General features: G+C 38.8%; 2 protein-coding genes across 2 annotated transcripts in view; one reads left to right on the top strand and one right to left on the bottom strand.

The window, feature by feature from the left end:
- The first annotated feature begins 238 nt into the window (after nucleotides 1–238).
- Nucleotides 239–4,049, top strand: LOC134312319 (coiled-coil domain-containing protein 81-like). The gene is made up of 7 exons (XM_062994212.1): nucleotides 239–355; nucleotides 565–713; nucleotides 797–875; nucleotides 1,667–1,899; nucleotides 2,293–2,391; nucleotides 2,827–2,919; nucleotides 3,672–4,049. The coding sequence occupies exons 1-6, from the start codon at nucleotides 239–241 to the stop codon at nucleotides 2,909–2,911; spliced, it is 762 nt and encodes a 253-aa protein (XP_062850282.1). The 3' UTR covers nucleotides 2,912–2,919; nucleotides 3,672–4,049.
- A 2,831-nt stretch (nucleotides 4,050–6,880) lies between these two features.
- acsl1b (acyl-CoA synthetase long chain family member 1b) overlaps nucleotides 6,881–20,826 on the bottom strand; it is a 38,875-nt gene continuing 24,929 nt past the window's right edge. Inside the window, exons 14-20 of the mRNA XM_062990057.1 lie at nucleotides 20,254–20,349; nucleotides 17,537–17,609; nucleotides 17,258–17,463; nucleotides 14,514–14,657; nucleotides 14,189–14,290; nucleotides 13,817–13,888; nucleotides 6,881–10,204 (exon numbers count right to left, since the gene is read on the bottom strand). Of these exons, the coding sequence (XP_062846127.1) occupies nucleotides 10,064–10,204; nucleotides 13,817–13,888; nucleotides 14,189–14,290; nucleotides 14,514–14,657; nucleotides 17,258–17,463; nucleotides 17,537–17,609; nucleotides 20,254–20,349 (834 nt within the window). The 3' untranslated portion in view covers nucleotides 6,881–10,063. The remainder of the gene's footprint in view (nucleotides 10,205–13,816; nucleotides 13,889–14,188; nucleotides 14,291–14,513; nucleotides 14,658–17,257; nucleotides 17,464–17,536; nucleotides 17,610–20,253; nucleotides 20,350–20,826) is intronic.

The raw sequence follows: 20,826 nt of genomic DNA, 5'->3' as shown, positions 1-20,826 counted from the left end.
ACTACTCTAAGTTATATCCAAGTTTCATGTCTATAGTGTTGTCCCATGAAAAGATATAATGAAATATTTGCAGAAATGTGAGGGGTGTACTCACTTTTGTGATACACTGTACATGTGAATTACTTTCTACTAGTTTTTAGAATTGGATATGTATTATTAATCCAGTGGATAGTATACTATGTTTAATTCTCAAGTATACATACACACACATTGTGCATTTCAATTGTGGCTCTGTGAAATGAAACAGGCCAAGCAAAAGTCAAACGTGGAGGAGAAGAAGAAAGCTGCAGCTCTCAGTCTCAGTACTGCTGAAGAACTGAAGGCTAAAAAGAAATCTAGATCTTCACAGTTTAAAGTGAGTCTAACCCTAACTCTGACCTTAATCTAATAACTAAATCCACTTCCCAATAAGAGTAAAACAGTAGACAGCAATAGCAGGAGCGATAGCCAATAGTAGATGTTTCTCAGGTCAAGGAGCTTTTAAAGAGCGTAGCATTTTGATTCTCTTATTTTATTAATGTTTCACCATTTTAATAACAGTAAAATCCAAACACACATTTTCAGAACTACATTCTCAAAGGGCGCCCGATTACCCTTTCCACACTCCCGAAGCAGAGCCAAAACATACAGGAGCTGAAAGAGCAGGAGCACAAACAAAGCTGTCTGAAGGAGAAGCGTAACGCTAGGCTTCAGCAGGTCCAGCTAGCAGAAGAGTAAGTTCACGAAGGTCTGTTTATGTGCTCAAGGTATTTTAATGATTCTTGAGGTTTAGGAGATGAGGTCTTGTCTTCCTCAGATTGGCTAGACAAAAGGTTCGTGAGCTTAAGATGAAAAAGGAGAATGACAAAAAGCACCAGAAGACCCTTGATCACCAGGTGAGTTAACAGAATTACACACATATTTTGTTCATAGTAATAGTTAATGGTGTTTATGATGTAGAAATACCCACATGTACAATACAATATCTATTATGTTCTGTCTAGGTTCTATTATGTAACAGAGCCCAATGAAATGATAAACGCTTGTACACTGATTAGCCAAAATAATAACCCCACCCCTTTTTCAGAACAATTGTGCATGAGACAGTCAGGGATAAATTAAATGTTAGGCTGATGGGAATTCCTCGTAGTTCACGTGTTAAATGCAGCAGATCAGCAAAAATTCCATAGTGGCCCTGAAAAGAGCAAAATCGTTATTAAAAGACGACTGGATTGAATAATCTCAGAAAAAGCAAGAGGTTTTCACAGTGGTCCCAAAGAGACTAATTGATACCAAAGGAAATAAAGGCTATGGTGTGTGGTGCTGACCACCAGAGTGGCTACTGTAGCTCAAACTGCAGATAATTTTAATACTAATGATGAAGTGAATGTGTCACAACACACAACACCCTTCTGTCAAGCTCTTCTGTTTATGGGGCTGCGTAGTCGCAGCGCTGTCCTGGATTGGCACCCTGTCCAGAGTGTTCCTGCTTGTACCTGGTGTTTCATGCCAAAACAGGACCCACTGTGACCCTGACTAAGATAAAGCAGTTGATGATCTATTGAATTTCACACATTTTTTATTTTATGGCATCAGATGGAGGTTTCATTTTTCAACTTTCCCACCATTTACATGTGCACCGTACATAAAAACAACATCAACCTATTTCTATATGTGTTCTGTCCAGCCGGAGCTCCCGCACCCACGCGTCCCTACACGCCGACCTGTCTATAATGGTTCGGTGGTTGGTGTAAGACCTGTTACTACAACAGGTGTCCGGGCTGAAGTAAAGCAGAAAGTACAGAGGATTCATTCAGAGAATCTAAAACCAGTAAAGACAGTAAAGAAATATGAGGTACCATCAGTGAAGCTGACTGAGCAGAACAAAGAAACAGAAACGCTGCAGCCCAACCTTATGGGGTAAGTGAGCAATTTGTTAGACGCTTTGTGGAAGCCCAATATATCTGAACGTCATTTTAATATCTGTGGAGTCAGACGCAAATTAGCCACATGTTTAGAAATCCTCAAGATATGACGTGGTGGACAGGAGGATAGAGAAGTGAGAGGAATAAAGTGGAAGTCATGAACAGTATGGAGTTGTAGTTATGAATGAATGAGTAGATATTTTATTATTTGAATTGCAGAATGGCTGATCTGCACTGTTTGCTGTAATTAATTTAAATTAGTAACAGCAGTCACATTCACAGTGAGCATAAAGTACAAGATTTGTTTCACCTGCACACTTTTCTTGACGTGTGCTTAGATCTTCTGCTGTGGTATGAAGCTGTGATCTCATATCTCACTGCTTTACAGATTTACAGCAGAACAGCTCGCTGGTCTCAAACTGCAGTCGTGGCAGTACGATGCTAAAATGAGACTCATCAGAGATCCAGAGGAGGAAGCTTTTATCAGGTGAGATAGAACCATGGTAAGAAAGGGAAAAGAAAAGTCATATAAATGTTTAAAATCAAGAGCAGCTTTGTAACATTTGTAACATATTTAAAACATTCTTATTAGGAAGCAAACGTTTTTAAGGTGTGGATAATTTGTGTGCACACCAGATATTTAGTTTTATTGTTTAGCACTTTGAACTGTCTGTACTTGGTTTTGGGTTGTTGGAGAAAAAGACATAAAGAAATAATATAATAAACAAAAATGTATGCACACTTTAATAGACGTATACACACTGTACTAGTTTAAAGTGGGTGCACATTTTTGCCCCCTCTGTATTAGTAGGCTACTTTTTAAATCCAAGTTTAATCAAACTAACCCTTTTTATATGATCACAGAGAATGCTTAGCATTTAATTCTAGCCTAATCATTTCATCATTCTATAACTCTGTTTAGGTTCAGTGACGAGCTGCTTCTGGAACAGTCTCAGAAATATCGCTCCTGTTACCAGCGCCTGATCGACTCCAACATCAAGAATTAAACTAAATGGTTGACTGATCCAGGGAGTAAAACCTGAAAATCTGACACCTTATACAGTGGATCTAAAAAAAAGTCAACACACCCCTGCAAAATATGAGACCAATATGATTCATTTCAGATTCATTTCCACCTTTAATGTGAGCTGTAATCTGTACAAGTCAACTGATAAACAAACTGGGGTAAAAATATAAGACTTACAGTAACGTGGTTGCATAAATATGCACACCCTGAAACTAATACTTTACTGAAGCATTTTTTTCTTCTGCACCAGGGTCTATCAGATTGCGAGTGCTTACTCTCCTTTGCACAGCCGTCTTCAGTTTAAATGACACAGTTCACAATAAATCTGGATTTATTTGTAACAAAAACCTGCCATTGTAACAGGGGTGTGTAGATTTGATATCCACTGTAACTTAAATGCTGCTGTATCTGTTGTTGGTGCTTTAGTTCTTTTCTCATCAAAAGCATCATTATAATCAGCTTTATTCAACAGGTATGTTTGCACACTCAAGCAATTTGTTTCCAGCTGTTGGCAGCTCTACAATATGCAGACAATACAGCATACAGACGATGTACAGATTATTTACTAAACAAAACATGTACATATATACACAAATAGAAATGTATGTGTACATATACTGTATAATTGAAACAGTAAATGTAAAGTGTATCGTGGCATGTAAACAACAGAGCAGTTACTTGTGAGTTTAATAGCATTTGGGGGAAAAACTGTTCTTGTGTGTGTTGGATTTTGTTTGCAGGTTTCAAGTTCATGTCCACTGTGTGAGAAGTCCAGTTCCTGGTTCTTGATAAATAAAAGTCTTGGATGGTGGGAAGAGGAGCACCGATGATTTTTCTCTGTTGTCCCCACAACTTGTCGCAGTTCTGCTTCTGTCCTGTTTCATGGCTGATCTGAACCGTACCATGATGGATGTGCACAGGACATTTACATTTTCAGCATTTAGCAGACGCTCTTATCCAGAGCGACTTACAGAAGTGCTTCCAAAGTGAACATTTCATTTCTCAAGTTTAGGTAAACAACAGTCGAAGAACACAACAGATTCAATGACTTGATTTTATATCAATAAAATGTAAGCAGACCAACAATGAGTCTGACTTTTATTGGTTTAATATGAAACACAATACTGTGCAGGTCATTTATTCACACAAAAAAAGTAATTTCATATTTCATAACTGATCTTTCAATGGGTACAACAAAAAGTGTGTTTTTAATAATCTAAAATTAAACATTGTTACAAATAAGAAAGCAAATACACTGCATGGACAAAAGTATTGGGACACCACTTCTAATTCTTGAATTAATGTGTTTCAACCACAGCAATTGCTAACAGGTGTAATAAATCAATAATGTAAAGGAAATTGTATGCTCCCAACTTTGCAGCAACAGTTTAGGGAAGGCACTTTCCTGTTCCAGCATGACTGTATCACTGTGCACAAAGCAAGCTCTATAAAGACATGAAGGAAAGCTCAGTTCAAAGAAGCTCCAGTGTCCTGCACAGAGCCCTGACCTCAGCCGCACTCAACAGCTCTGGAATGAACTGGAACATCAGCAGAGCCATTCTTGATATACATCAGTGCCCAGTCGTACAAATGCTCTTTTGACTGATCCGGCACAAAATCCCACAGACATAAGTCTTGTGAGAAACCTTCTCAGAGGAGCAGCTGTTGTTATAGCTGAAAAGATCACAGAGAGGTCACTGTTTTAATAGCATATGTTTTTAAATTGGGATGTCCAACAAGCTCATGGTTCGGTGTCCAAATACTTTTTGTCATATAGTGTACTTTGTCACACCACTGTTGCAGCAAAGGAGAAACTAAATGCTCTTTTCATGTATTTACTCAGAAATGAGTTGCATGTAATGGATGTAATGTAATCACATACTTCTCGCAATAACATTGTAACATTATTAACCATCCAATCGTTCCCATGTGTAGATATGAAAGATCAATAAAAAGTTTAGTTAGTTTAGTGAGAAATATCTTTGTGCTAAAAATAAAAGCACTTTAATTAACCACTTTTTATTGCTTTTTAATCAAAGGTTTAATTACTGTTGCTTTTTAAAAAAAAATCCATTTATACCTTTTAAAAAAAAGGGCATTTATACCTACAATCTTACATCAAATAGACTGGATTGCCCCAGTGGCAGCGTGACGTCACTTTTTCAGAGTGGACCCACCCATAAAAACACTTTATGTTCGGGAGCACCAGTTGGTGGTTGATGGTGCCTCCACCCAAAAATACGAAAAACAGAGATAAGTGCATGGCTGAGAAATATATTGCTATGCACTACAAAGAATCAGGTCTAGAAAAACAGGAAGTTAAGGTATACTTTTATTCTGAAGTAAATAAAATAGTGGTACCTTGTAACTCGACGTCCCCTAAACTTGAAATCTTTGAAACTCGACACACTGTGCCCTTAAACTCGACGTTTACTTTACATTCAACGTGTTCAGCCTTTTTTAAAATAAAATTTGTTTATTTAATCTTAAATTAACAATGAAGCGCTCGGCTTGAGCAGTGCAGTAAAATGTCATCAAAGTGCGAATATGAGACGAATCTGCATTTGTGTGGAATAACTGTCAAATCCACTCTGAAAACGTCCACATGTATCTGTGTTTATCTGGATTTCCTTACTGTTTCACTTACAAACTTGTGGTAGAGCTCAGAGTTCTGCGAAATTGTAAGAGTCAGCTTTTCCAAGTCTAAAACGCTTATCATAAAAAAGCTTAACATGTATTAATGTACTAAAAGAACAACACAGGAACAGTAAACCTCTCTTAATTATTACTGCTCATAAGTTCTCTCCACTAATGAAATTCCTCTCATTGTTTTAGTACAATAAGTCTATTTAAAAACACTAAAATACACATGAAAAACTGTTAAAAATCAATATAAAACTACAATAAAACCGGCACTTCTTTATTGTGTCCTTACGCTTCTTATTCGTGTTGATGCTTGATCTTGGAATACTGTATTCCGTTTAGTAAAGGCGCTTTATCAGGCGGTGCACAAATGGTGAAAAAAGCGGGAAAAGTGCAAAAGCTACATTTTGTCACTGCTCATGTGAATACGCCTTTATTGAAGGGATCACGGTAGTTCAAGATCAAGCCTTAAGAAGCGATTAAGAAGTGTAAGGAAATAATAAAGAAGTAAAGGTAAAGAGCAGGTTTTATTGTATTTTTATATTGATTTTTACTGTATTTCAGTGTTTTTATATTATACTTGTGTTATTTTTAAGTGTGTAAGTGTCAAAACAACCCCATTATTTTACATTAGCCTAAAATATATGCAGTTCCACAAGACCATGGGACGCGTTAACAGGTTTCCATACGTCCTTATGGGAAAAAATACCTTGAAACTCAACGCTTTTAAAACTTGACACGAGTCCCAGAACCAATTGACGTTTCAAGGTACCACTATATTGAGTGTGGGGTTTATGTGGGTTCAGAAGAGCTGGAAGTGGGTAGGTGCCTTGTGCAGGATTGGTGCATGAGATACGCAGATACCCTAGTCTGGCGTGTAACACAAGTTCTCAGCTCTGCTACCAGCCGGCTGGGTGCTTACACAGACACACGATTGGCTCTGTGTCTGTAAAGGGGTGGGGCAGTGGCTGAAATAGGGGTTCTTCATAATTGCTGCAATTGTGGCCTTTGCTGGCTGATTGATGGCTCTGCACAATGAGATGGGGGATGATGCAGATTGGTGCCTGACTCTCCGTACACCAAACGGATTCCCATATGAACCCGCCTGTACTGCACACGTGTCAGAGGGGGTATATGACAAGTGTGACTGTCCTCAGTCAAGAGTGGAGGTCTGCAGCAGTATTGGTAATTAGATAGGACTCGATTGGGAAAAAATTGGGGAGGAAAATGTATAAATAAGAAAAGGGGGGTCCCCATAAACACATTGGCCATGTAGTCCATAGACTAAACCTTCTTTCTATCTTAACCTTGTTTATTTTGCAGTCAGTTGGAGTTTAATACATTAATACACACTTAATTCCAGTCATGTACATCTTTTACACAAAGAACTACATACACACAGCACTGATGGCTTGCATTACCATATAGGCAATAAAATTCATAACATTTCCCTTTAATATTATCAAACATATTCCCACTCCCCAGCACACATACACATGAATCAAATAACACAGCTGACAAGCTCACTTAATACACATGCTCAGATTTTAACAAAAACCTTCATAATAAAGAATAGCAATAGGACAGTAAGGTTTTGGTGTCAGACAGCCTTTACAAATCATTACTGTAGACAACTGTGCATTATTTCTGCATTATTTTACTGTACCTCGTCTATGTGTGATCAATAAAATGGCTTTGGCAAGAAATACAGATCAAATTGATCAAGTCAGACAAGAAACGTTAAAAATACCAACGATCCTATAAATACCTGCATTAACATGAGATCCCATTTGCACACCATGCACTTATAAAACGACTTTAAAACTCAACATCGACTCTACATTACTTGGCATGAATAAAACCATATAAATAGGAAACGTTGAGCAAAATTCTTACAGTGACACAATAGCGAGGTTTTGGTTTAGCATTAGGAATTCAAGCTGAGGGTTCTTCTTTAATTAAAGCAGCAAAAGAACATAAAATCACCACTCAGTTTCTATAGATAGTGTATGAACACATGGCTAGTATCTAGCTAGATATACTATATGGCCAAAAGCATTTGGACACCTGACCATGAGCTTGTTGGACATCACATTTCAGTTACCCCTATGTGATATTTTAAGCTACAACAGCAGCTACTCATCTGAAAAGTTTATCTGTGGGAATTTGTGCCAGTTCAGTCAAAAGAGCATTTGTAAGTCTGGGTATTGATGTTTCAGTTCATTCCAAAGCTGTTCAGTACGGCGGAGGTCAGAGCTCTGTGCAGGTCACTGGAGTTGGTCTTGTGCACAGTTGTACAGTAATACTGATACAGGAAAGGGCCTTCCCTAAACTGTTGCTACAAAGGTGAAAGCATATACTTTCCCTTGATATAATTGATTTATTACACCTGTTAGCAATTTGGTATGGCTGAAACACATGAATTTAATAATAAGAACAGGTGTCCCAATACTTTTGTCCATAGAGTTTACATGTTGAGATTATAAAGCACAATATTTAATGGCTTATTGTCATGGTAACCTGCCTGGATAACTGAATATGACTGTACTGTCTGATTGACTCACCTCCTATCCTACAATTCGAAAATGTAATTAATCTATTCTCAATTCTCGATCGCTTCCTCTCTCTGAGTTTTTGCAGCTATACCAGCCTCCACTCTTCTGAAATACAAGGAGTGTGTCTGTGGAGGTTACTAGCCACCCACCACCGCTAATTTCCAAGGTAGACTCACAGCCAATCCAGTCTGTGTAAGCACCTGGTTGGTTGATACTACAGTTATGTGTGGCAGTAGTAATGGTCGAAGCAATTTCTCATTATGGCTGTGTTTGCGGTCTCTGCTGGCTGTTTAAAGGTGCCTGTGCAGAGTGTTGGAAGGGGCATGTGTTAGGTACAAGGAGTGTGTCTGTGGAGGCCACTAGCCACCCACCACGGCTAATTTCTAAGTTAGAATCACAGCTGTTGTATCAACCGACCAGGTGCCTACACAGACTGGATTGGCTATGTGTGGCAGTAGTAATGGTTGAAAGGATTTCTCATTATGGCTGTGATTGCGGCCCCGCTGGCTGTTCAAAGGTGTCAGCGTGCATGAGGTATAACCCTCCTTGATCAGGATAGGGGTCTGCAGCAGTGGAGGAGATACAACTGGGTAACTGGATCAAGCAAGATTGGGAGATAAAGGGAAAATGCATAAGTGGAATATAAAAAAGAGTGTGCATGTGGGAATTTCTGCTTATTCGGTTAAAAGAGCATGATGGAACTGATGGATGAATAGGCCTGGCTCACGGTTATCCCAAAAGTGTTCAAAGGGGTTGAGGTCAGGACTAGTTTAAATGTCAATTTTATTTTGCAGCAATAAACTTCACTCTTCTGGAACAGCTTTCTACAAGGAGTGTGTCTGTGGGAACTTCTGTCCATTTAGTCAAAAGAGCAATTTGTAAGGTCAGGAACTGCCTTGAAGTCTGGGTCTGGTGCAAGCCACTGGAGTTCCTTCACACCAAACATTAAATCATGTACTTTTTGACCTCGCTTTGTGTACAAGGATACTGACATTTACATTTTCAGCATTTAGCAGACATTTATCCAAAGCGACTTACAGTACTGTGACAGTATACAGTCTGAGCAATTGATGGTTAAGGGCCTTGCTCAAGGGCCCAACAGTGACAACCTGGCAGTAGTGGGGCTTAAACCAGGGACCTTTACGTTACTAGTCCAGTACCTTAACCACTAGGCCACAACAGTTCCTGGATCCTGTCCTGTCCATGCTGGAACAGGAAAGCACTTTCCTTAAACTAATGCCACAAAGTTGGAAGCATGTATTTTATTTCATTTAAGTGATTTTATACAACCGTTAGCAATGGGTGTGGCCTTTCAGTTTTTCCCACTTTATTATATCTGATCTTTTTGGCTCAGCAGCTGATCATGGATAGCCACTGGATCATTGGCTATGCTAATTGGAGTGTTCATGTTTGTTCATATGCTATCTGTATAACGTAACAGCAGTAATAAGTCTCCAGACAGGAGGCAAGTCATAGTACTGGCATACTCTAGCACCCAAGCAATCATTCTGGCAATTTCAAAAAGCTATCAAAAGGCCCAAGGTTATTTTAAGTCTCTTGGGTGAAAGGCATAACCAAGTCTCCAAAAAAAGCAATTAAAATGCCTCCCTTTGCTGTTTGTTGCATCAAACTGAGTGCATTTGAAATGTTTGTTGGCTCTGAGGTATGAGGTCCTGTGGGGTAACCGTTGAGATGATGGAGTTCTTGATCCATTCTTGTCATTCCTATATACATGTGAAAGGCAGTGGACGTCTGGTGTGGATAAGGCACGGCTCCATTCTGAAGGACAGTTCTTTAAAGGAAAACTTCACCCAAAAGTACTCATCTGGCTAACGATTAAGAAAAGCTAGTAGGGGGCAGACTGAGATGATGCTAGCTGGCACCTACTGGCTAACATTTTGTCAGCGTTCCTTTAAACGTGTCCCATCATGGTTTTACATCTTGATGGTGGAATAGAGCTGGTCGATCTGCTGTCTGAAATGGTTCCTGAGCTCAGTGCGTTTGGCTTTGAGGGTTGGGGTGAGAAGGCCGTTTTGGATGGAGAACATCTCTGCGTGCAGGGCGATGTCTTTCACCTGCAACATGAATGAACAGATTTTATACAAGCTTAAAGAGCGCTTTAAAAATAATGCAGGTTCTACAATGCATTTAACAATAGACGATGACATCATAATATTACACTATGGGTCTGTTCGAAAACCTAGTGAGCTCTCTACATAGACGCATTTTGCATCATCCTAGGCTGTCCGAATTCTTAGATGCCTTAAAATGCTGACTACTAAGGTGCCTTATTTCAAGGTGATAATCAGACTGAATAACGACGGAGCACCCAATGTTTCCTTAGCAGTGAAGGCAATCCCAGCATTCAGTGCAGAAAAATTTTTCTCACAAAAAAATTCCAATCAGGGTCGCAGGGGGGTGCTGGAGCCTATTCTAGCTTTTCAATGGGCGCAAGGCACACAGTAACACCCTGGCGCCAGTCCATTGCAGGGCAGACACAAATACACTCACCCATTCACCTATAGGGCAATTCCGTGTCTCCAATCAACCTGATTGCGTGTTTTTGGACTGTGGGAGGAAACCGGTGCTCCTGGAGGAAACCTTCGCAGACACGGGGAGAACATGCAAACTCCACACAGAAAGGACCCGGACCGCCCCGCGTGGGGATCGAACCCAGGACCTTCTCACTGTGAGGCGACAGTGCCACCCAATGATCAAACAGTTCTTTTTAAATCTAAATAAATTCTCATTGATGTTTAAGTTGTATAAAGGTGTACAAAGTAAAAGTGACAGTTTTCAGGAAAAAAAGGTTAGCTGGCATGCCAGCCGGTTAGGCGGCCTCAGTCCATTGGTTAGAATTGTGTTAGCTTAGTAAGCGAAAACTGTGGTGAAGTAATCCCTGTCCAGGTAGTGCGTCTGAATAACTTGCTTTATAAGTTTGATGTCTTATTAGAATCATCTCTACTTAGGCAGCTGCCTAGGTAGGCAGTAGGCAGCAAGGCATCTCACTAGGTTTTCAAACAGACCCTATATTGCATCACAATACTTTTTTAAATGTATAAAGGAAAGTCAGTGCGTCTACAGCACTGATCAACGTCAGTGTCACAGTCAGCTGACAGAATGAACAGTTTTATTATTAATAAACAATTGCTTCCTTTTAAACCTTTTTTAGCCAACAATATGTTGTAAATATCAAATTATTAAAATATGTTAAACTGTTTGTTATTTCTTTATTATTCCTTTTAACATTTTTTTTTTTACTTTCACTAAACACATGATGGAGGTGGGTCAAAAATCTGTTTTTATCAATTCAAGTAAAAGTACCTATGGCCAAAAGTATGTAGACCCTTCTCCTTATTATTAATTTAAGGCCTTTCAGCAATTGCAAACAGGTGAATAAAAATTAACAAAAAGTGTATTGCCTCAAAGACAGGAAAGGCAACTCCAAATTAATGCATCAGTTTTGGTGGTCAGATATTCTTTTGGCCTGACAGTGTATGTATACAACTACTTTTTTGTAGAAGTAACAGGAGCTTTTTTCCACAAGCTATTCGAGTCCTCAACGAAAATAGCATTCAGGACTAATTTACACAACTTGCACAATCTAATTTATATGTATACATATACGTATGTATATACAGTAGTGTTCAAAAAAATGGAATTGTTTTTAAAAAAGTGAATAAAGCACAAAATCATTATAATAACTTTTATTTCCATAAATGCAAATGCACTGAAAATACTACACTTTCAATTCTAATTCAAAACATTAACAAAATGTAGCCAGTTTGTGTTAATCCTTTACAGAAAGTTAAGAAAAATGAATATTAGGCTGTTCAAAAAATAGCAGTGCCAGAATTTTTCTTTAAAAACTCAAAAACATTTATCTATAAACTGAAAAAAATGTTTGAGGTTTCACTTTACTTTAATATTTAACTAATAATAACTCATATTTAGTGGCATAACAATTGTTTCCGAGATCTGTGTTGCATGGAGTCAACCAACTTCTGGCACCTCTGAACAGGTATTCCAGTCCAGGATGATTAGACGACATTCCACAGTTCTTCTGCAATTTTGGGTTTTGCCTCAAAAAAATGTGTTTCAGCTATCAGCCCACAAGTTCTCTATGGGATTGAAGTCAGGGGATTGTGCTGGTCACTCTATTACCTCAGTCTTGTTTGTCTGTAACCAAGATGTTTTGGGTCACTGTCATGTTGAAACACCCATTTTAAGGACATTTCTTCTTCGACATAGGCCAACATGATCTCCTCAAGTATTCTGATATATTTAATCTGATCCATGATCCCTCGTATGTGATAAATAGGTGTAACACCACGGTATGAAAAACATCCCCATATCATTATTTTGTACCACCATGCTTTACTGTCATCACAGTGTACTGTGGCTTGAATTCAGTGATTGGGGGTCGTCTGACATACTGTCTACGGCCACTAGACCCAAATAGAACAATTTTGCTTTCACCAGTCCACAAAATGTTGAGCCATTTCTCTTTGGACCAGTGAATGTGTTCCTTGGCAGATTTGAACCCATTCAGGACATGTCTTTTTCTTAACAACGGGACTTTGTAAGGAGTTCTTGCTGGTAAATTGGCTTCACTTAATCATCTTCTGTACTCACTGCTAACTTCAGATGTTCCTTGATCTTTCTGGAGGTGATAATTGGCTGAGTATTTGCTATTTTGGCTAATCTTCGATCCTTTCGAACAGTAGTTCCACACTTCTTTCTGCGTCTTTCAGGTTTTGGTTGTCACTTCAAGGCATTTGAGATCATTTTAGCTAAGCAGCCTAGAATTTGCTGCACTTCTCTGTATGTTTTTTCCTCTACAATCAACTTTTTAATAAAAGTACACTGTTCATCAGAACAATGTCTGGAACAACCCATTTTACCCAGTATTTCAGAAGGAAATGCGCTATGACCAACCTGTGCAACATTTGCCACCCTCCTACATTAAATAAGGGCCAAAATTGACACCCGTTCTTCTTCAGAATGAATGACTTCACCAATTAAACACCTCACTGCTATTATTTTGAACAACCCCCTTTCAATCAATGCTTCGATTACTCAGAATGAGTGGGATGCATGTCCTAATTGTTGGGTTTGTTTTGTTTTCATTACTCTACTACACTTTCAAGTAAATTTTTTGCTATGTACAAATATCACTTCTACTAAAAACAGTGATTTATCAGGTTAATGGTGTTGGACTGCTATTTTTTTGAACACCACTGTATGTGGACATATGTATATAAATGTATATAAATATATGCGTGTATACATCTGTATAGCATTACGCTGCACAGTTTCTGCACTACTTGTCACTTTTACACACTTGTTCACTTTAAATTGCTCTTTTTAAATTATATTGTTAATTTTTCTAATGTTTCTACATTCTTACATTTAAAAACATTCTATATTTTTTGTATAATATTTATTTTAACTATTTTGTAGATTTTTTAATTACTGTGGCGGAGCAGTCACAAAAGCATTTCACTGACAGTTGTACTGTGTATGACTATGTATGTGACAAATAAACCTTGATTTGATTTTATTTGATTTGAAATATGTATTGGGCTACTTTAACAACTGAAATTGCATAAAATGATGTGATTTATTAAGCATGTAATAAGAACATTCTATTTGAAAAGCAAAAAGTCTTTTTTAATGAGGCTTACTTGTTCAAAGGACTTCAGTCCACTTTCTTTGCCCAATTTAACGATGTCCTCCAAAATGGCATTTTTCACATCCTGCAAAGAAAATACAATTTCACCATATTACAGATAAACACTTTTAGTAAACATATTTGAGTTTTTTTTACACTCTAAACAACTCAAAGCTACACCAAGTATCTTGAATACAATGTTAACAATGGGTGTAGCTGAAACACCTAACCTTAATTGGTAACATAGTCCTTAAACTTTTGACTGAACAGCTGGTTTTCTAAACAAAGATCAACCCTAACATAAGATAATAAAAATTATTTTTTATTATTTTAATTATTATAATTATTTTAATGATTAATAAGTTTTTAGATTTGCTCTCTTTACCTTGTTGCTGCAGAGCTCCTCATAAGAGCCGTGAAATCCTTTCTTATTGGCCCAAACAGGCAGGAAGTCTGGGTCAGGAACAATGATCGCTACCAAACAGGCCTGTAAGACATCCAATCAACAAACCCTGATGCAACAGGTAAACAGATATTCCACCACAAGAGTAAAAATGAGAAATTAAATTTGATCAAGCATCATACTGAACTAATAAAACAGCTTTGATTACACTGAATCACTGGCAGCTGTAACTCATATATTGGATGTCGGTTACCGATTATTCTGCATGTGAAATACTTTATATATATGTTTGTACGTCCTGTCTCACCTGTAGGCTGTCTCCATGCACAAAGGCCTGAACAACAGCTTCACTATGGATGTAAATGTTTTCGATCTTTTCCGGGGCGATGTATTCTCCCTGTGCCAACTTAAAGATGTGCTTTTTACGGTCCACAATCTTCAGTGTGCCGTTCTGTCAGCGGAAGATGAAACAAAGAGGAGTTTATAAAGAGCAGAGTTTACATATGTTTATTAATTTTTTTTTTTTTAATTTTTTTTTTTTTTTTTTTTTTTTTTTTTTAATTTTAGCGTGTCCAATTTCATCCCATCTATCATCCTCTCATTAGTGCGGATTCCTGCTCCTGATTGGGGCTGAAGAGGCCGTTCCACGCCTCCTCCGAAACGTGCACAGCCAATCGACCGTCTTATCACCCACACTTGACGAGTGTAGCGTGGCAGAGTACTGTGCACGGAGGATCACACACTCCGCCGCACCCCCTCCCGTCTCCATACAGGCGCCACCAACCAGCCAGCAGAGGGCGCAACCGCCCCGTTCCTGAGAGAGCATCCCCTACGGTCTCAAGTCCCGCCCCCCACCCGGACAACAGGCCAATCGTTGTCCATAGCCGCCCAGCCTCGACCGTGAAGGCAGAGCTGGATTCGAAACGACGCTCCTTCGAAATCCAGCCCTGGTTGCAGCGCGTGTCTTTTTACCGCTGCGCCACCTGAGCGGCTACATATGTTTATTTAGAGGAGGCCATGAAGCTGATTCCATGCTATTGTTAGTAGAAAGAAATATAAAAAGCCTATCTAACTCCAACATTCAGCTGTCAACTAATCTGGATGCCTTCCGTACATCCAAGCATGCATATATTCAGCCACCCATGCACCCAGCCAGCCATCTACCCCTGCATCCATTCATGCATCCAGCTATCCAGCCATACCTATCTATTTACACCACCTATTTATTCATCCATTATCTGGCAACCTATGCACCAACCGACTAATTTAGCCATCTCCCCATTTTCCTCCACTGATCATCTATGCACACATACATCAATTTATTCATCTATACATCTAGTCATGTGTTCTTTTATGCACTTATTTATCCATCTACTCATCTGATTACCTACCAAACCATCTATCCACCCATGCACTCGTCTATATACAGTGGGGTCAAAAAGTATTTAGTCAGCCACTGATTGTGCAAGTTCTCCTACTTAGAAAGATGAGAGAGGTCTGTAATTTTCATCATAGCTACACTTCAACTATGAGAGACAAAATGTGAAAAAAAATCCAGAAAATCACATTGTAGAATTTTTAAAGAATTTATTTGTAAATTATGGTGGAAAATAAGTATTTGGTCAATAACAAAAGTTCAACTCAATACTTTGTAACATAACCTTTGTTGGCAATGACAGAGGTCAAACGTTTCCTGTAAGTCTTCACCAGGTTTGCACACACTGTAGCTGGTATTTTGGCCCATTCCTCCATGCAGATCTCCTCTAGAGCAGTGATGTTTTGGGGCTGTTGCTGGGCAACACAGACTTCACAAATTTTCTATGGGGTTGAGGTCTGGAGACTGGCTAGGCCACTCCAGGACCTTGAAATGCTTTTTACGGAGCCACTCCTTCGTTGCCCGAGCGGTGTGTTTGGGATCATTGTCATGCTGGAAGACCCAGCCACGTTCCATCTTCAATGCTCTCACTGATGGAAGGAGGTTTTGGCTTAAAATCTCAGGATACATGGCCCCGTTCATTCTTCCCTTAACACGGATCAGTCGTCCTGTCCCCTTTGCAGAAAAACAGCCCCAAAGCATGATGTTTCCACCCCCATGCTTCACAGTAGGTATGGTGTTCTTGGGTTCTTCTTCTTCCTCCAAACACGAGTTGAGTTTTTACCAAAAAGTTCCATTTTGGTTTCATCTGACCACATGATATTCTCCCAATCCTCTTCTGGATCATCCATATGCTCTCTGGCAAACTTCAGACGGGCCTGGACATGTACTGGCTTAAGCAGGGGGACACGCCTGGCACTGCAGGATTTGAGTCCCTCTCGGCGTAGTGTGTTACTGATGGTAGCCTTTGTTACTTTGGTCCCAGCTCTCTGCAGGTCATTCATCAGGTCCCTCCCGTGTAGTTCTGGGATTTTTGCTCACCGTTCTCATGATCATTTTGGCCCCATGGGATTGAGGGAGATTATCAATGGTCTTGTATGTCTTCCATTTTCATACAATTGCTCCCACAGTTGATTTATTCACACCAACCTGCTTGCCTATTGTAGATTCACTCTTCCCAGCCTGGTGCAGGTCTACAATTTTCTTCCTTGTGTCCGTCGACAGCTCTTTGGTCTTGGCCATGGTTGAATGTTTGAGGCTGTGGACAGGTGTCTTTTATACAGATAACGATGTCAAACAGGTGCCATTAATACAGGTAACGAGTGGAGGACAGAAGAGCTTCTTAAAGAAGAAGTTACAGGTCTGTGAGAGCCAGAAATCTTGCTTGTTTGTTATTGACCAAATACTTATTTTCCACCATAATTTACAAATAAATTCTTTAAAAATCCTACAATGTGATTTCCTGGATTTTTTTTTACAGACCTCTCTCATCTTTCTAAGTAGGAGAACCTGCACAATCAGTGGCTGACTAAATACTTTTTGGCCCCACTGTACATCTACCATTCATCTACACACCCACTCATCTAACCCACTACCTCACCTACCCATTCATCCATCTAGCTTGCAGCTTATTGTATGACATGACCTGATCTCCCAGATTTTAAAGTAAAACTCACCGGAAGCCATCTTCCAATGTCTCCTGTGTGAAGCCAGCCATCCTTATCAATGGCCTCCTCGGTCTTCTCTGGGTCTTTAAGGTATCCTTTGAACACACTGGGCCCCTTTACACACACCTCTCCCTCTCCATTGACAGCTAGGTAATTCATCTCAGCAACGTCCACTAGCTTGATCAAGTTGCAGGGCAGAGGAGGTCCAACGTGGCCTATAGAGAAAAATAAAATGTTGTAAAAATAATAATAAAAAAAATTAAATACTTATTTGTGAACAGGTCTTACCTCCTGTCCAGTCTCCTGTCAGCGTGACCGCGCAGCCAGCTGTGCACTCGGTTTGTCCATAACCTTCATAAAACTGAGCAGATGAAATAGTGTTAAGTAGCTGGACCACATGAAAGCATTCTATTACATTAATATAACATTAAGTATAGTATAGTACTGTGAAAAAGTGCCTTTGTTGCATATTTTAGACTGACTGATGTCAGATCATTAAACAAAACATGATGATAAGTAAATTACAGAAAAAAAACCTACAGATATTGTAAATAGTTTAAAAAAAAGTTACCAAATACACATATAAGCTACGTAAGAAAGCAGTTTGCTAAATTTAATTGTTTAGCCAGTTTAGCTATTTAAACAAACAAAATGTATATTAGCCAGTCTTGCAGAACATCAGTTTTACTTTTCTTTATTAAAGCAGTCACCCTACCCTACAGTAAAAAGAGAAAGACATAAGCTCTAAATTGATGCAACTGGATTGGGTGAAAATGAATATATGGAAGAGTATTAGATTTTATATTAATTAATATTATTATATTAATTTAGAGTAACTAAGAAAACTTGTTTGAGAATGTTTAGAAAGTCATTTTAAAGCACCAAACCAAATGTGAGAACAATTGTCTACAAATAGAGAAACCCTGAAAAAGCTGTAAATCCAAAAAGGTTCAGCCTGCTAATAATATATAATATATCTTAAGCAACAATTTTACAAATTAGGGGAAAATATCATGACTCCACAATACAAATAGACTTTAAAAATAGCAAGAATAAAAAAGTAGAAAACAGGAAAAGCATGACGGGGGTAGTGTGATGGTATAAGAACAAGAAAAACAACTTAAAATGAATGTATGAACATAAGATATATATTTTATCCTGGTCGGGGGCACAGCGGGCTTGGTTCCACCTGGACATGCATGGTTTGAACACCAAACAGACATTGACATTCACGACTGGCTAAGAGTATTGCTGAGATTCGAACCTGTAATAGAGCACTGTGTCACCCGAGCACCCAGGAGGATAACAATCCAAAACAAACAAATAAAAAGTCCCATGCAAAGGCTGAAAAAATGATAGTTTCGTGGTTGCATAGTCAAAGTCCTGGTTTAAAACCGAAAGAAATGCTGTGAAGTGACAGTTCTTCATTATCTTAATAATTCAGTGTAAAACATATGCAATAATAATACAAGGGGGGCAGTTTTTTTTACAGGATTGTATGTAAATTGTTTAAAAACTAAGTGAATCAGATCACAAGGCTATTAAACTTCCCTTTTTACCAAGGGCCGATTTCACATAAACACCTAAACCAGAAGGCCACACATTTCATTTTTACAGACCTGTCCACATGAATGTGTAATACAGTTAGGGCTGGGTGATATTGAAAAAAAAAAATTCGATTATTTTCAAATTTATTATTGATTTTTTTTTTTTTTTTTTTTTTTTTTTTTTTTTTATAATGCAATTGAAATTTTTTTATTTAAAATACTACAGAAATGCAAAAATAGTAACAGCACCACCTAATTATCCTTTCAAGGAACTCTTTATAACTTTATAACATTAACAATAATTAACAATAATTTGAACAAAATAGAAATCTTAATTAGCTATATCCTTTATATAAAAAACTCATTAACAACTCACTTTAAATAATGTGCAGCATAAGAAAAGTGCAAAACCACAAACAGTTCTTTACATGTTTTTTAAAAGGAACACGAGCCTGTTTACTGTTTCCACCATATAAGTGAGTCTGTATCAGTATCTACACTGGGGGACATCGAATAAGCACTCAGCTCAGCTTTGATTTTGTCCTCTTGTGATTGGGGGGTGGATGGAGGGGGCACATTGCACTAACCATATGGACTACAATTCCCATGCTCCCCCGGACTGTCACGTGAATACCACATGTCCCCGGTCAGCCAATCCTGATCGCGCTCACCGTCTCCGGAGTTTTGATTCGGAGTTTTAAACTCTTCTGTTTTAGTCTCGTTGTGAAGTTTTGCTGATCGTGTTTGTGTCTTTATTTCAGAATCTAACCGTTACCGTGTATGATCCTTGTTGTCTTCCGTTTCCTGCCTGTCTGTTTATCCTCTGGTTTTGGACTCTGCAGGGTTTTGTACACTGTTTTTGCCCTTTTAATATTAAATTTTCCCTGATTTATATTCCGCGGGCATCTGGTCAGTTTCTGCCTCGTGACATGTTGGTATTTTAATTAAAATATAAAGTATGTAAACAATTGCGATTGTCACATTTCTAACATCATGTGAAAACGTTCATTCGAATTAATCGTGAAAATCGCCCAGCCCTAAATACAGTTACATAACATCAGGTAGTTAGAAGAAATGTGTTGGTCAGTGGGAGATACTGCAGCATCTTTCTGACACCAACTGATTAATGTGGTCACAAGCACAGCAGACATGAGAAAATACTTGTATGTCCATTCAGGGTTAAATTTCATATGCTCGAGATCCACTTCTCTTTTTTTACTCGTACTTGGTTTGGACAAACACATGGTACCGCTGAAGTAACTTGTATTTACATAATTTAATTTTCAGTCTCAAGTTCATGGAATTACCCGGTGAATTTAAAGTGACAGCATCATTTACTTAAAAATGCATCAGCACTTCATTTGGCGGGCCGGATCGAGAGTTTTGCCGGGCCGTATGTTGTGCACCCCTGTGCTAAATCATTATGTGTGTACGTGTTTGGGAGGATTTTGTATATACCTGGCAGCCCAGAGCAGCACGTAGGAAGGAGAGTACATGAGCAGAGACTGGAGCAGCACCGGTGAGCATCAAGCGCACGTTACCTCCAACACTGGCCTACAGAGGGCAGCACAAACATCAAGTGTGAGGCACAGACACGCAAAGAAGGAACAGAAGCTCTTGATGGTGCATCACTAAATGCTAATTGGTGCCTTCTTTGTGCCTACTTTACTCCTATGGACAGTTTCAGTGCTATTAATTACTGTTTTAAAGATCAATATGGTTAAACTTGCAGATTCAGGTAGAGCTACAGTTCTAAAAGTGTGCTACTAAGTACTACTAGTAGTATATACACTGATCAGCCATAACATTAAAACCACTTCCTTGTTTCTACACTTACTGTCCATTTGATCAGCTCCACTGACCATATAGAAGCACTTTGTAGTTCTACAATTTCTGACTGTAGTCCATCTGTTTCTCTGCATGCCCTTTCATGCTGTACTTCAATGGTCATGACTCTCCCAGGACCACTACAGAGCAGGTATTATTTGGGTGGTGGATCATTCCATGTCTAATTAAATGGACAGTGAGTGG

This window comes from Trichomycterus rosablanca, chromosome 1 (assembly GCF_030014385.1).
Source record: "Trichomycterus rosablanca isolate fTriRos1 chromosome 1, fTriRos1.hap1, whole genome shotgun sequence".
NCBI lineage: Eukaryota > Metazoa > Chordata > Actinopteri > Siluriformes > Trichomycteridae > Trichomycterus > Trichomycterus rosablanca.
The sequence above is the reverse complement of the archived record's forward strand: the minus strand, read 5'-3'. Positions and strand labels throughout refer to the sequence as shown.

Coding starts and splice junctions, on each gene's coding strand:
- LOC134312319 (XM_062994212.1), top strand. CDS start 239: ATGAAACAGGCCAAGCAAAAGTCAAACGTGGAGGAGAAGAAGAAAGCT. Junction 876..1,666: donor AGAAGACCCTTGATCACCAG/GTGAGTTAACAG, acceptor TGTTCTGTCCAG/CCGGAGCTCCCGCACCCACG. Junction 1,900..2,292: donor CTGCAGCCCAACCTTATGGG/GTAAGTGAGCAA, acceptor ACTGCTTTACAG/ATTTACAGCAGAACAGCTCG.